Source organism: Sapajus apella, unplaced genomic scaffold (genome assembly GCF_009761245.1).
Source record: "Sapajus apella isolate SASKATOON/1434 unplaced genomic scaffold, GSC_monkey_1.0 scaffold37, whole genome shotgun sequence".
In the NCBI taxonomy this organism is placed as follows: Eukaryota; Metazoa; Chordata; class Mammalia; order Primates; family Cebidae; genus Sapajus; species Sapajus apella.
In genome coordinates this window covers 11,770,047-11,785,827 of record NW_022436977.1, presented here as the reverse complement: position 1 = coordinate 11,785,827, position 15,781 = coordinate 11,770,047, and the positions used below count along the sequence as shown (strand labels likewise).

At 36.1% G+C, this 15,781-nt stretch overlaps 1 protein-coding gene across 2 annotated transcripts in view; it reads right to left on the bottom strand.

Moving 5' to 3' along the window:
- Positions 1 to 15,032, bottom strand: part of WDR72 (WD repeat domain 72) — a 163,196-nt gene extending 148,164 nt beyond the window's left edge. Inside the window, exons 1-8 of one of the 2 annotated variants that reach the window (XM_032297405.1) lie at positions 14,424 to 15,032; positions 13,352 to 13,428; positions 11,752 to 11,871; positions 10,609 to 10,790; positions 10,171 to 10,267; positions 5,624 to 5,765; positions 5,013 to 5,258; positions 1,581 to 1,801 (exon numbers count right to left, since the gene is read on the bottom strand). In XM_032297405.1, coding sequence (XP_032153296.1) covers positions 1,581 to 1,801; positions 5,013 to 5,258; positions 5,624 to 5,765; positions 10,171 to 10,267; positions 10,609 to 10,790; positions 11,752 to 11,871; positions 13,352 to 13,428; positions 14,424 to 14,577 — 1,239 coding nt within the window. In that variant the 5' untranslated portion in view covers positions 14,578 to 15,032. The remainder of the gene's footprint in view (positions 1 to 1,580; positions 1,802 to 5,012; positions 5,259 to 5,623; positions 5,766 to 10,170; positions 10,268 to 10,608; positions 10,791 to 11,751; positions 11,872 to 13,351; positions 13,429 to 14,423) is intronic. The other variant, XM_032297406.1, reaches the window with a different exon arrangement.
- Positions 15,033 to 15,781: the final 749 nt, after the last annotated feature.

Here is a 15,781-nt window from a genome sequence, read left to right as displayed (position 1 = left end):
CCCAGGACAACAATCCTTAAGAGACTTTTTAAAAAGTCAGCATGTGGTTACCTTGAACAGGTTAGGACAGTTACTATCCATGGTGGCTTCTAATGATCTAGCCAGAATTTTTGGCTGTTTTGTTTAAAGCTTCAGTTTGGAAATCTTGAGACACCCACTGCTCATCATTAACCTCTCTGGGGGTGGCAATGGGGAAAGGTTAGGGCACTTGTTTTCTTGTACAATTAAAAAAAAAAATCACAAAATGGCAGGTGTGATAGATCTGGAGCCTAGACTTGTAGAATGGATCATATGTCATTTCCCCCAACCATTTTAACTCCTGGAGAAACTGCCCATTCCACAGCTTCTAGAACAGGCAGCCCAATGTGCTCTAGAAAACTTACATACATATACCCACATACCGTGTAAACACAAATCTTATCGTTAGGAATAAACCATAAAGAAATAATGTTTATAAGCAAATTAACTGACTTAAAAAGTCATTTTACCTGTGTTACCATGTCCTTTTACTACAGAGGAAACTCAAAAGTTGATTGTTCATGTTTTTTTTTTTAAAGTCGACTTTACAAAAGCTGAATTTAAGTTGACATTACATGAGAAAATTTTACCTAAAGCTATTTCATTTTGCCCAACACAAGGTAGATGCTCACAAACTTACTAAAGCTCATTCTCTGATAAATAAATGAATAAGCAAATAAAAATTCATTTAAGAAGAAAATGTGTTGGGTGCAATGGCTCACCCCTGTAATCACAGCACTTTGGGAGGCAGAGGTGGGAAGATTCCTTGCACCCAGGAGTTGGAGACCAGCTTGGGTAACAAAGTAAGATCCTATCTCTACAAAAATAAAAATAAAAAACATTAGCTGGGGAAGGCTGAGGCAGGAGGATCCTTGGAGCCCAGGAGGTTGAGGCTGCAGTGAGCCATGATCATGCCACTGTACTCCAGCCAGGGTAACAGAGTGAGACCCTCTCTCTCTCTCTCTTTCTCCTCTTTCTCCTCTCTCTCTCTCTCTCACACACACACACACATACACATACACCCACAGAATTTGAAGAAAAATGTAGCTATCACTATCCTTATAAAAAGAAATTTTTGACAGGGTCTTGCTCTGTTGCACAGGCTGGAATGCAGTGCTGTGATCTTGGCTCAATGCAAAACAGAAGTTATTGAAGGCAAAAGTTAATTTCTAATTTATGGATTCTTTTGACTTGCTTTTGCGTTGAGTATGTACTACTTTTATTTTTAAAAGATAATTTCATTAAAAACTAAGATACAAAACTAGAGAAAAAAACAGAGCTAAGTACTTGAAGAGAAACAATTAAGTGGCTTTTACGAAGTTAAGCATTGATTAAACTTTTGCTTTAGAGCCACATTATCTGTATAATGTAGGTTAAAATAATAAAATTCATATAGAAATATTAGAAATAAATATATAAAAAATCCAGTTGTATTATAAGAACATTGAACTTGCAGCTTTCTTTTCTTTGGAAATATGGGTCATTTTTACTTGTCTTATTAAGTATTCTATAACGTTATATAACTTTCAAATTTATGTGTTATATTTCACCCTTTGTCTTACTTTAAACTTCTCTGGTGACATCAAAAGACTTGTTACTGGACCAGCTTCCAAAAAGAATTTATGCAAAATTTCTTCAGTAAAGATATCCCACAAGATGACACATGAGTCTAGATCCCCTGACAACATCCAACTTTGGTCTAATTTCGAAGAAAGACCATGTGGGTAAAGTAATGAAGTGACACTTTGGTAGTGGCCTTTAAGAACTTTGTGAGGGAGAGAATCTGAAAAACAATGAAATACCAAATAATACAGAGTTATTTTTGTTCAGACAATCATCCCAGGATTTTCTTTTATAAAATTTTAACATAAGGAAATTACATATAACTAAAGCATGCACTTGGCTAAGAAAACTAGTGAACACCCTTAGATCATCTTAAAAAGCAAGTGCCTCACCAGAAGCCAGAGCATGCTTTTGATGAAGCGCTACAGTTAGTTGTTCAAAGTCTATTAATTCTAGGCTGGGCATGGTGGGTCATGCCTGTAATATCAGCACTTTGGGAGGCTGAGAAGGGCAGATCACTTGAGGTCAGAAGTTCAAGACCAGCCTGGCCAACATGGTAAAACCCCATCTCTACTAAAAATACAAAAATTATCTGGGTGTGTTGTCTTGTGCCTGTAGTCCCAGCTACTCGGGAGTCTGAGGCAGGAGAATCACTTGAACCTGGAAGGTGGGGGTTGCAGTGAGCCAAGATCATGCCACTGCACTCCAGCCTGGGTGACAGAGCAAGACTCTGTCTAAAAAAAAAGAAAAGAAAAAAAAAAGCTTACTGATTCTTAAGGATATTAGTAAGTTACCAATTCCAGTGTCATGGAATAGTAAACACTGTTCTAAAAGAGTGAACACTTCAAACATTTGCCCCCATGAAAATAAGTTCAGAATATTGTTTATTTGCCTCTACAAAAATAAGTTCAGAATATTACTTATTTTCATTCTTTTTTTTGGAGACAGGGTCTCACTCTGTTGCTCAGGCTGGAGTGCAGTAGTGTGATCATGGCTCACTGTAGCCTCAAATTCCCTGGGCTTGGAGGATCCTTCTACCTCAGCCCTCTAGTAGCTGGGACCACAGGTGAGTGCCACCATGCCCAGCTAATTTTTGTATTTTTAGGAGGGACAGGGTGTCACCATGATGCTCACACTGTTCTCAAACTTCTGGGCTCAAGGGATCCACCTGCCTCAGCCCTTTCAAAGTGCTGAGATTACAGGCAGTAGCCACCTCGTCCAGCCTGTCATTCTTTAAATTATAGCAACTAAGTCTAGTATACCAGAAAAAAAAAAGTTTCAGAAAATATTTTTACTTTGAAAGATGTTAGAAATTACCTAATTCCACCTCTTTGCTTTACAGATAAAGCATCTGAGGCTCAGAGAGGTTAAGTGGCTTGCATCCAAGTGTGTAAAAGCAAAGCAAAATGTTGAAGAGTGCAATGCAGCACTGCTGTTAAATGAATCTGCCTTTTTCTTCCCCCCTGGGTCTGTCACTTACTAGATATGTCACCATATCTAGTAAAATTTAGGATAATAATAGTCCCTACTTCAGACAAGACTGTTGTGTGGAATAAATAAGGTAATGTCTATAATTTTGTAGCACTCTGCTTGGCACTTGGTAGGCATATGGACATTTCAAATCATAGCTGTATGAGAGCATAGGACTAGTGACACACTACTGTGCTAAGGGGTGACTCTTCCCCTAGCCACACTTCTTCCATCATCATTAGCTAAACTCCCCCAAATTCATAAACCACAAACTCTCTTTATTCAAATTAAAAATAAACCTCATCTAATAATTCTTGTTATACTTCAGAAACCTCTATTCCATCAGGACATCCTCACTTTGTATCTGCTAACAAACCAGGATGAGCGCTCATTCAGATGCTAGAAGTCAAATGTGGCTTCTTCTTGATTTCTGGATATTAGGATAAATCAGCTTAGATAAAAACTGCTAGGTCTTCGCTTTTTCACTAACTTTTAACAGCAGCCATTTAGCTGTACACCAGTACATTGCCTCTCCTTGGTTCATTGCCATTTACTCCTCCACTTCAGTCAATCACTGAAGCGTAAGTCAGTAACATTTAGTAAGTGGCCAAAGTAAGCTGAGAACAATAGTAGGCAATGTAAGAAGATTTTTTAAAATTGAGATTTAGTCCTTACCCTTAAGGACCTTATGCTCTAATAGGATTTATATGACAATAATAAAATAGGCCAGGCACAGTGGCTCACACCTGTAATCCCCAGCACTTTGGGAGAGCTAGGCAGGCAAATCACCTGAGGTCAGGAGTTCGAAACCAGCCTGGACAACATGGTGAAACCTCGTATCTACTAAAAATACAAAAATTAGCCAGGCGCAGTGGTGGGCGTCTGTAATCCCAGCTCCTCAGAAGGCTGAGGCAGGGCAATTACTTTAACCTGGGAGGCAGAAGTTGCAGTGAGCTGAGATTGCACCATTGCACTCCAGCCTGGGCAACAGAGTGAGACTCCACCTCAAATAATATTAACAATAAAACAGTATATGTTTTTTTTCTACACATTCTAAATATCAATCACCTCCTATACTTCTTTCCCTTACATAAGACAATTTAATAGGTATTTGTTGTTGTAGTGCACAAATGCAGAAAGTTGTATAAGCACAAATACATATTTCATTCACAAAGACATATAGATTAAAACAGAAAGACACTCTTTTTCTTCTGATTAGCAAAGATTAAAAAGTTTAATAGCATACAAAGTTGGTAAAGTTTGGGGAGAAAGGCATTTTTATAGGCTGTTAGTGAAAATGCATGCATATTGATGAAAGTTCTTTACAGAATATTTTAGATATATTTTCAAAATTAAAAATGCAAACAAATGTTGATTTAGTGATTCCACTTTTAGGAATTAATATACAGATATGCCTGTATATAGATATACAATGGTAATCACTTCCACATTGTCCATGGTAGCTAAAAACTAGAAAACCTACACACCAATTAATAGGAAATTAAAGTTAGATTATTACTAATGATTTAAAGTCAGCTCATAAAGAATGCACTCTGAAATATTTTATTTAGATTTGTTTAAGGACATTTGAGTAAAGCATGTAGAATATGCTTTTATTTGTGCAATATAATTAAAAGACTGTATTGTTATGCTTGGTATGTCCTTAAATACACATAGAAAATTTCAAGAGGAGTATAAATAAACTGGTATTAGCAATTGCCTTTGAAGAAAGAAACTGGAAGATCAAGTAAGGAGAAAAACTCATTTCTTACTGTATAACCTTCTGCTTGAGTTTTGTTTTTTAAACCGTATACGTATAGTTTACTTTAACATTAAAATAGGTACATATTTATTGGCAAATGCCAGGAAATTCTTTAGGTCTCTAAATCTTCTTTAGTGCACTTTGTTGAAATTGTAGCTTAGATAAATTAAATAAATAGTGTCAAATAAAATTCAATGACCTTTTACTAAAGAACTGCCTTCTAGAAGTCTTGCTTTGGCAGCATTCAAAGCCTGGGTAATGATAATTGTCCCATCTTCACAGCCACATATTAGTTTATCAAGACTTGGAATATACTCTGATGAAGTGACTACAGCAGTTCCTGCCCCATCTTTAAGCCCAAAGAAATGGTCAATAATACTTTGCGACACGGTATCATGCTTATCAAAATTATCTTGAAGAGTCCAGGTGGTAGTTATTGGTATCTCTAAAAAGAAAACAAACACAAAAAGAAAATTTGGTTTATCAATGCATCACAGACATGGAAAATATCAAGGCACCCTCCCTTCAAAAATATGAATACAGTTTAACAGTCTATCCCCTATTCATGTTGCCAGCATTTATCTCTTGTTAAGTTCAGTTGATGTTAACGTAAATTATATTGGTTGTGTTACTATATAAGATCTATAAGCTTTGCGTTTATACCTGCTTTTATGTTGTCATTTAATACATAATAGTACACAATAAATTTTTCCTGTTTGTGGTCCCATATTGCTCACCTTAGAAGAACCAATGAGTTAATTACAAATTAGTTCTCAGAAGACATGTGACTAGAAATGGAAACTGAATTACCTCTAGGAGAACCATCAAACTTGGACACAGGAACATCGGGGATGTGCCACAAAGTAATTCTTCCTGAGACTTCTCCAGAGAAGAGTATCTTGTAAAAAGGCTCTTTCCGTTCATTCATGTAGCCCATGACAAGGGGACGGCTCTGTTCCGAAACAAAAAGTGAGCTTTTATGTAGGAAATATTCTAACTATAGAGAGATGGCCACTGTTTTTAAACAGAGAAATAACACTTAATAACTGAAGTAAGTTTTTTCAATTTATTTACAACTATTTCAAAATTTCAAAGAAGTAATCTGTGATCTAGGACTAAAGAGGCTTTATAAAACAAGAAGCGAAGTCATAGACTTCAGAAAGCTAATAAGAGTATCTAACATTTACTGACCATGTTATTTGTGTGTGTGTGTGTGTATATATATACACAGACACACATATATACTGCTATGTGTACACATTACTGCAAGGGGCTTTCTACATATTCAGTTAAATAATCCTCACAAGAACCTTATAAAATTGGTACTAGCGTTGTTTTCATTTTACCGACAAGAAAACTTGAAGAGATTGATCTGTCTCAGGTGATTAGAGGTAGCAATGGGCTTTGACTCCGTAATTCTGATTCAGGAACCCAGGTCCTGAATAGTTATAATTGTAACTGTTATACAATAGTTCCTGTGTAGTTCTAATGGTCAGCTAAAACAGCAACAACTAATATTTATATAGTAATTGTATGTTATTAATATGTTTCCCACTTTTTGTTGACTATTTTTTAGATTAAATATACTTGATTTCAGATTTCTCAAGTGGCCACAAAGGAAAATGATTCCATAATTTATAATGTGTGTGTGTATGTGTATATATATATAATGTTATTCATTATATAAATTATGTATATTTAACATTGTATATATATTATATATAATTTATGATCTTGCTGAAGCAGAATATGAATAGTGGGCACCAGTGCCCTTAAAGCTATACCTTCACTAGTGAATGTGCTTAGAGCATCCCTGGCCCTTCCCAGGGCAGTACAGCTGTTCTTTGGGCAGGTTTGAAAATAGAGATTATGCATAAGCGATCAAAATCATTTAAGTGATTACACAAACAAAGCCTGAACTCTCTTCAGTGCAGAAATAAAAGTCATCCTAAAAAGAAAGCCAACTGCTGGTGCTAGAATTAAAGAAGTCCAGAAAAGTGATGCTTCCTAGTCACAAAATACATGCTTTAAGGTCTGGATTTAGACGTATTAGTGAAAAGTTCTATTCATTAGTAATTATTAAGGGCCAAAATTAGCTACCTTTAATCTTCACAACAAAGCTCTATAGTAAGTAAACATTGTTATTATCCCGATATGAAAATAAGAAAACTCTGAAAGAAAATAAGAAACCAATCCAAGGTCATCCAACCAAGGTGTGTAATGAATTCCCTGTAGTTCCAAGGAATAAGAGCATCACGGAAAATGGTTCCAATAAAGTCAGTTTCTAAATAAATTTTTTTGAGGTTCAGAGGGCACTTTGGTGTCTTACAGCCATGATTTTTATAGCTATTTGAAATGGTGTTGATAAAATTTGGTTAAATTGGCTACTCAAACTCTCCTACCATTGTATGCATTTAGAACTGATTGTTCCAACTCTCTGGTTATTCTGATTTGAAAAGGAAGCTCCAAAAGGCTGGTGGGTTACTCAAGTTGGTGGCAGTACTCCTCCCAGCTGGTGCTTTGCCCCTGCAGTTGAATTTCCCTGTTGCTTTCATCCCAGCTGCCTTCACCTTCTACACTGCCGCCTCTCACGTGCTCACATTCACCCCTTGGTCCCTGGCTCCTCCTCCTCCCAAACAGTTGCCTCTAGTTCTGCTTTTCACCTGAAAACCTCTTCATAGTCCCTTACCACGTGAATTCTGATTTTTCGTTACAGTGTCCATGAGAGTCTCCATCCTCCAGGAGGTAATAAAACATAGCCATTAGAACTGAAATCCCTGGGCTAACTGCCTGGATTCAAATCCTGGCTTTACCACATGATAGCTCTATTAAAAGAGCACGTTGCTTACTGTAGGCAATTTGGTACACCTTACTGTCTCATTTTCCCTACCTGTGAAAGAAGACTGTAAAAGCACCTAATATATGGTATTGGTGTGAGAAATAATGAGTAGATAAAGATAAGGTGCTCAGAATGGTCCCTGACATTTAGTCCCTATTCAATTAATTTTAACAATTCTTGTTATTCTTTTCTCAGAAGAATTGAGAAACTCACTCCAAAACCCATTACCAGGTTTGGACTAAGCCACTTGAGTTCAAATCCTGGGTATTCACCTCCCCAAACATCAGTTTCACAATGGGATCTTGGGGGAAGCTAAAGTAAATGAGGTTGTTTGTATGTGTGACAATAATAAGAACTGAAACAAAGTTGTTTATCATCATCACCATCATCATCATCAACATCAGTACTCTTAGTTCATGCACACACATTTTTTATTTGCGAACCTTAGGCTGTTTTTATTCCAGCTATTCCCACCTCAGCACAGCAGCCTTACTCTGTGGCTGAGACCCTGGGAAGCCCAATTCCTTATCTCCACAGCCAGGACCCCTGCACCACAGGCCTCAGCAATTACCAGCTATTATTTGAAGCCAGGGAGATCCTATGCAGTTACTGGAAGGAAAGATGAATCCCCATTCTCACCACTGCAGCTCCATCAGCAAATAATGTTCATGGGCATTACAAACGGTAACTCTGAGAACCAGTTACTGTCAAACCTGGAGATTTAATTCTGTGGTATAACTCCAAAAAATGAGTTTGGACAATACTACCTGTTTACAGAGCAGTATTATATAAGCTCACTGCATGTATCAAATTCATCTCATCCTACCACAATGCCTTCATTACCTGGTAACTTCAAGAGACATTAGGAACTGTTAGATTTAGTGAACACTGGTGGTGCTTGAATAAGGGGAAGAAAGTCTGACTTTATGTGCTGGACAAAAGGCAAGTAAGGACAGGCAGATAAGCTTTTTCCAGTTTCCAAATATTCTATTCATATTTCACTGGTTTCTAGGCATTTCTCGATTTTAAGATACAGAAACAGCTATGGTTGTTGAAACAAGTATTATTGGTAAAAGACCCATAAGTTTGTTTTCACATTTTGAGAAACAAAGCAAGGTAACTCCCCATGAGATTATTTTTTTAGTTGTATTCTTTCCTCATGGTTACATCTAGCATTTAAATTTGTAGAAATGAGAAGCCCCAAAAGGGCACAACTGATAATTGGCTTTCAGGGCAAACTGTGCTTTGTAAAAATGCTAAAGAGAAGGAAAGAGCAGATTCTTTAAAACATAACTAAATATGCCTTTCTGAGTAAGCCCCAATACTGCTTTTGTGATCAACAGCAAAACAAGAAACTATTGCTGCCCACAAATAATTTAAGAAATAGTCATTGATGCATGCCATAATTATAAAGTTTGCTTGTGCCCCAGTGGCACTTGGGGTTCTAATTTTTTGGCTGACAGTTTCTTAATCAAGTTTTCACAGCAAAACCTCACAGACATGTTAAAGGAACAATCACTGAACTATAGGATTTCCAACAGCTATGCTGCCTGATTAAGCGAACCATCATTCTGTTAAAAGTAGCATGCTTCCTTGGTTGACACATCAATAATTCAAAACGCTTCCACTCTCCATGAAGTACATTTTTAGATAATTAACTGATGACAAAGTCCAAAGGCTTAAGAAAAAAAAACACTTTGGATAACACTACTGAAATGAAATAACTCCTTAAATTTTCAGGCTTACTGGGGTGTCAAAAGTATGATTCAGTCAAGTAACAAGCTCACAATTATATTCTCAACTCTCTGCCAACAGCATAATTATATTTGCTTTAACAAGAAAGTTTATTCATGAGAATAGTTAAATACATCTGAAAATGATATCAATTTATGATTAAGTAAAAAAACCAATATAAAACATTTCATAAAGTTTTAAAATTGGAGTAGATACATAAAATGTTAACAATGTTTTGTCAAACCATCTGTCACAAGGGTCAGTGAAAAAAGTGTGATGTGTGTGTGTATGTGCTTGTACATATTTACATGCACACACACACAAATGCAGAGACAGACAGAATGAGAAAGTAAATATAGAAAAATGTTAATAATTGGTGAATCTAGGTAAAGCGTATATGAGTAATTACTGCAATACTCTTGCAACTTTTCCAAATATTTGAAAATTTTCCAATCGAAATAAGTAAAAAAAAAAAAAACCACTTAGTGAATATTTATTGCAGTGAAAATAGCAATTCTGTTTCTTTCCAACATTTATAATTTTCCTGTAATGAATATATATTGTTTCATTATAAACTTAAAATACAGTCTTAAATAGGAGACTTTTAAAGACAAAGTTTTCTCTTTGGTAGCCATTGACAATTAAACTTGATTTTCTCATTAACAAGTTGATGGGATGCTTCAATTCAATTTTTTTCAAGTCTGACTCTGTGACAGACAAAGCAGCACTTATCCAAGAAACTGAGTGAAACAGCTTTGAGGCGCTTACTTTTTTCTTACATTACCTTATTTTCCTGCACAGAAGTAGAGCACAGTAAATGAGGATAAATGGTCTCTTTAAGCACTCTTCCATCAGAAGGGTATATACTTTTTGAAAGCCCACTGCGTGGCAAAAATAAAAAGCAAAGTTTAGAACTTTGGGGTTCTTTGTTTTTTTCCCCCTCCCACTTTCAAAAGCCGGATGGTATCGTTCAAGTTTCTAAACTCTAGTTAGAAATTATTGGGTTAATAATTACAAGTGACTTTTTGAAAACCCAGCACCAGCTGTACAAGTTATACATGGTTAATCTCATTCCTCCATCCCCTGCTGTTTCGTACAAAGGCTGAAGCCTACGAAGCCCAGAGTAAATCTTCTAGTGCCAAAGTTGTTTTGTTCTGGTTTTTGATCATGGGCAGCATGCAGGGATTTTTACATAATAAACCTCCCAAAGTTCATTTTCTACCTGAATGTTTTGTATGCCGCTCCCATCTGAGCCCACCTGTTCAGCAGCTGATAGATGTAACTGTGACCATCTTCTGTCCATATGAGGATTCTGTGAGCTGCAATCACTTCTCCACCAGCAAAGAACTGCCCATTTCTACTAACTTCAGTCAGCAGAAGGGAAAAATTACAATAATCATAAACCTAAAATATAAAGTTGATGCACATTGTCAAAGGTTAAAATCTAATCTGCCAATAAGGTAAATATAAATTCTGATAGTAATAATATAACATCATAGTAAGCGTTAATAACAGACCAGACTGTACTCATATATTAAGAGGATATTTTACCATCACTTATTTACTTATATTTATCTTAGGGTAGGTTTCAGTGGATAAAGTTCATCTGGCTATTTCATTCCAAAGTGTGTACACTAAACATAGAAACCCAGAATCCCCAAATTTCTAAGTAATTTTATTATTTCCATGATGAGTAGACCAAGTTTTACATTTGAAAATTTATTATGCACATAAAAAATGTATATCACATAAATCTTTTGTTAGACCATATACTTTTAAATCTTTGTTCAAAAATACATTATCATCATACAAGTAAGACTGTCGAGTTTTGTTAGCTGATCCCGTTATACAAAACTTTAAAGAAAAATAAATGCTATGAAATGATGACAACTTAGGTTTTTTTTCCTCTTGGAAATGTCAGTGAACATATTCTCAAGAAGATAATGTGATTCCCTCTTAAAACCAATAAAAAAGTCAAACATCTAAAAGTATAATCAACTATGTAGGTAAAAAGTATATTTTTAGTTCTGAAGTGTAGACACCAAATTTTGAAAATAATTTAGAGCTAAATATTCAGTGTTATTATGGTTTGTTGTTAATAAAATTAGGATAGACTACTACTTATCTAGTATCTTGAGATACAAAACTGCTGCATACCATGATGTTAAATATGTAGTAATCTATCCCAATTTTATTACAGAGTTTAAAACTAATATGTCAGTCATAAAAGACACATCATTCCATGTTCTGGTAATACTATTATAGAGAATTTATATCATATTTAAATCATAATATTATTGCACAAAACAAAAAAGCCAAATTACATTTGTATATCACTTATATTTATTATATTATTTTATAATACCTTCCAACATTTAGAAAATACCACCAAAAGAAGTCTCTCAGTATATGTGCAAAATCGTATTGTTTGGCAGTTCAAGGACTCAAGAAACTTGGATTCTTTTTCATAGACATCTTGCTTTTCCTTCAAAAGGAAAGAAAATTTTTTAGTGCTAGTTCAGGTAATTTATACACAGCCATGAGAAGACCTGCTTCCCATACATCTCAAGTAGATCACACCATTATAAAATGAAAAGTATTTGTTTCCTTTTGAGTGTTTTGAACTAAGAATTTACTTTGCAATAGAAGTTGTGTACCTGGGTGATAAAATAATCTGTACACCCAACCCCCACCACACTTGATTTATCTTTATAACAAACCTGTATATGTACTCCTGAAAAGTCTTAAAAAATGTTTTTAAAGAAACAAAGGATGTATTTCTCGGGAAAAAAAAAAGCTGTGATCAGGAAATCCTCTTGGATTCAAGAACTCATGATATATAATCATTTAACAAACATTCTGTGGGGAACTATGGCTGGATGCTGAGAATGTCAAGATTAAGAATAAGCTACAGACCGTTAGACATAGCAGAAAGGTCTAACAAAAAATGTAAAATGATGACTTAAAAAACCCTACAGTATTTTTTTATTTTATTTTTTTCTTTAGACGGAGTCTTGCTCTGTCATCAAGGATGGAGTGCAGTGGCACAATCTCGGCTCATTGCAACCCCTGCCTTCTGTGTTCAAACCATTCTGCTACCTCAACCTCCGAAGTAGCTGGGATTACAGGTGCACACCACCATGTCCAGCTAAATTTTTTTGTATGTTTAGTAGAGACAAGGTTTCACCATATTGGACAGGCTGGTTTCAGACTTCTGACCTCTGGTCATCCACTTGCCTTGGCCTCCAAAGGGCTGGGATTACAGGCGTGAGACACCATGCCTCACCTAGTATTTTAACTGCTAAGAAAAAAAATGAACAAAGTGCCAACACATGGCAAGTAGATTACTATATTCCCAGTAAGTTTGTGATAATGCTGGATGTGTATTTCTTGAGCTCAGCATACCAACAAAATTCCTAGGCTTCCTCAGCCAATAAATTCCTAAAGAAATCCCAGAGCTCCTTGGGGAAGCCTAAATAATTTTGTCATCAACACAAATAGTATGGTTGTTCTTTCGTCCATCATCTCAACTTGTAGCCTAATGTCAGGGAAGATGTGAATATACTGGACCCCCCAGGGACATGCCTCTCAGTTGTTTATAGTTATTTGCCTGCCACTGTTAACACATACTCAGAAGAAAGGGGGATTTCTGCTGTAGGGACCTGAAAGATACTCCGCTATTTTTTTTTAATTAAAAATGTAATCTTTCTCTCTGTGCGTATGTGTGTGTGTGTGTAAATGAAAATATTTATATATACATGGAGGAGAGGTTGGAAGGATATAAGCCAGTTGTACCAATGGTCACCCCTGGGAAGCTGGATGGGGGGAGATTATGGAGGTAGAATTTATACACATCTATATTATTTGAACTTTTAACAATAAGCATGTAATAGCCTTGTAATTGATAAGTTTTGATGAATAGGCTTGAAATTGTAGAGAAAAAAGAGTAGGGTTCCCAAGCCAACCTGAATGCTGTTGATAGATGAGGAGAGATCCCACACTTTGAGCTCACCAGCTACTGATACCACCAAGAGAGAATCTTCTGTGAAAAGAACAAAAGTCACATATAAGCTGACCATGGATATAATTGGGCATGTAAAAATCATTTCATAGTCATTTGAGAATTATGTGGGGCTGTGTAGATGGAAAATTTTAATCTTTCGAGTTACTTTTTAATTAGAAAAAATAAACATTCTACATCATGCTGGAAATCTGTTTTAAAGTTTCAAAGTGATTACTAGATAGGAGAGCACTACTAGAAGCAGAACTGCCTTGCGAATCATCATAACACGAAGCCTTCCTATTTCAGAAGTAAGTGAGGACCCAACTTCCACCTCCCTTTGCAGTCGCTCATTACAGGAACTGAATTATCAATACTGCATCCAGAAGATATAGCAGGGCAAGATCCCAGGAGTCCTGCTAATCCACAACAAAACCTGCTTGTCACTCTGAAAATGTAACAAGCAGAACTTGGTTATAAAAACACAGATTCTTGGGCAGGCGTGGTGGTTCATGCCTGTAATCCCAGAACTTTGAAAGGCTGAGACGGGTAGATCACAAAGTCAGGAGTTCAAGACCAGCCTGATCAAGACAGTGAAACACCATATCTACTAAAAATACAAAAATTAGTAAGGTATGGTGACATGTGCCTGTAATCCCAGCTGCTCAGGAGGCTGAGGCAGAGAATTGCCTGAACCTGGGATGTGGAGGCTGCAGTGAGCTGAGATCATGCCACTGCACTAGAGCCTGGGCAACAGAGTGAGACTGCATCTCGATAAACAAAAGAAAAGAAAAGAAAAAAACAGATTCTCCTCTTTCCACCTCATCATAACCTTTTGCTGACTTTCCAATGTTTTGAACCACTGGCATGGGTGTTCTTAGTTTTTCTTGATTAGACATATTACAGACGTATCCTCATTAATAGGTAAACATAAAGAAGCATTCTTTCTGAATTCTTGCCCAATAATTTGACAAATAATTCAAAAGTAGATATTTTTATATGTGATCTCTTACTGTCAGATAATATCCAACTATTACCTTGAATTCTCATGGAGTGAACAATGCACATGCAGTTGATCCAATCGGGAAACTGAGATGATCTAAAACTGTGAACAACAGCCAAAGTTTTGGCGTCAATTATGAGGACATCTTGATATTCTCCACAACAAAGAAGCCAGCCTTCTCCTGTCATCCGGAATGAGCAGTGGTAATACTATGTATATGGAAATCAAAGCAAACATTTCATTATAACTAGACATTAACATAATTTGTCTACATTGAAGACTTATCTAGATTTTAGTTTTAGCTTACGATCAATTAAGGCATTGAACTGAATCACAGCTCAATTTTTTCTTAATTCAGTTATTCCAAACTCCCATTGGCACTTTAGTCTCATTTGCATCTCATGATTTTTCTGGAGAAAGAGAGACCTTTTGGAAGGAGTGATTTTATTCTAAATTATGGAAAGCTCACACTTACATTATTTCTAGAGTGCTACTTGGAACTAAACAACAACCACGGGGCCAGGCACAGTGGCTCATGCCTATAATCCCAGTGCTTTGGGAGGCTAAGGCAGGCAGATCACTTGAGGCCAAGAATTTGAGGCCGCCATTAGCACCACTGCATTTCAGCCTGGGTGATAGAGCAAGACCCTGTCTCTTAAAGAAAAAAAGAATTAATAACAACAACAAAACCCTGGTTCCGTACTCAAGCAACAATTCTGTATGTTAAAAAGAAATAAGGGGTTTGAAGGGCATTTGAGTATTATTGTGCCAAATAAGTTTTGGAAATCTTTTATTAGAGGTCAAGTAATGCATTCTACTTTTAACCAGCTCTCTGTGTGCAGGATTTTATTCCCAGAAAAATAGAAGAGCGTTTGTGAATGTTGCAATGCAAATCATCAACACTAAAAGTATGAAATATTTAAAAACGTGGTCAGCACCATTGGAAGCAGGCAACCACACTGCATATGCTTGGAAATCATCTACTAAAAGCCAAGATTTGCTTTAAAGATTGGGAAGTGATCATAAAAGTTATAGTTATGCTGCTTGCTCTCATTTCATAAATAAGACATTTCGAAATTAAGAACCTATCCACACAAAAAAATAGGGGTTGAAATTGGAAGTGAGAGAGAAAAAATTATGCTTTATAACATAGCACATCATTAACACTGAATTTTTACATGTGTACAAGTATGTGTGTTTTGTGTCACTAAGGCAACATATGGACATTGTCTTTCAAATCTGTTAGGAAGATACAAAAATGAAAGAATCAGGAGAGAAATCTGCTTGACTAATACCTTTGGGAAAGAAAAATGCCATAATAGCAGATGATTACTGATGGTATTCCACCCTCATGACAAAATAAAAATTCAAGAAAAGAATATTCTCCAAAGA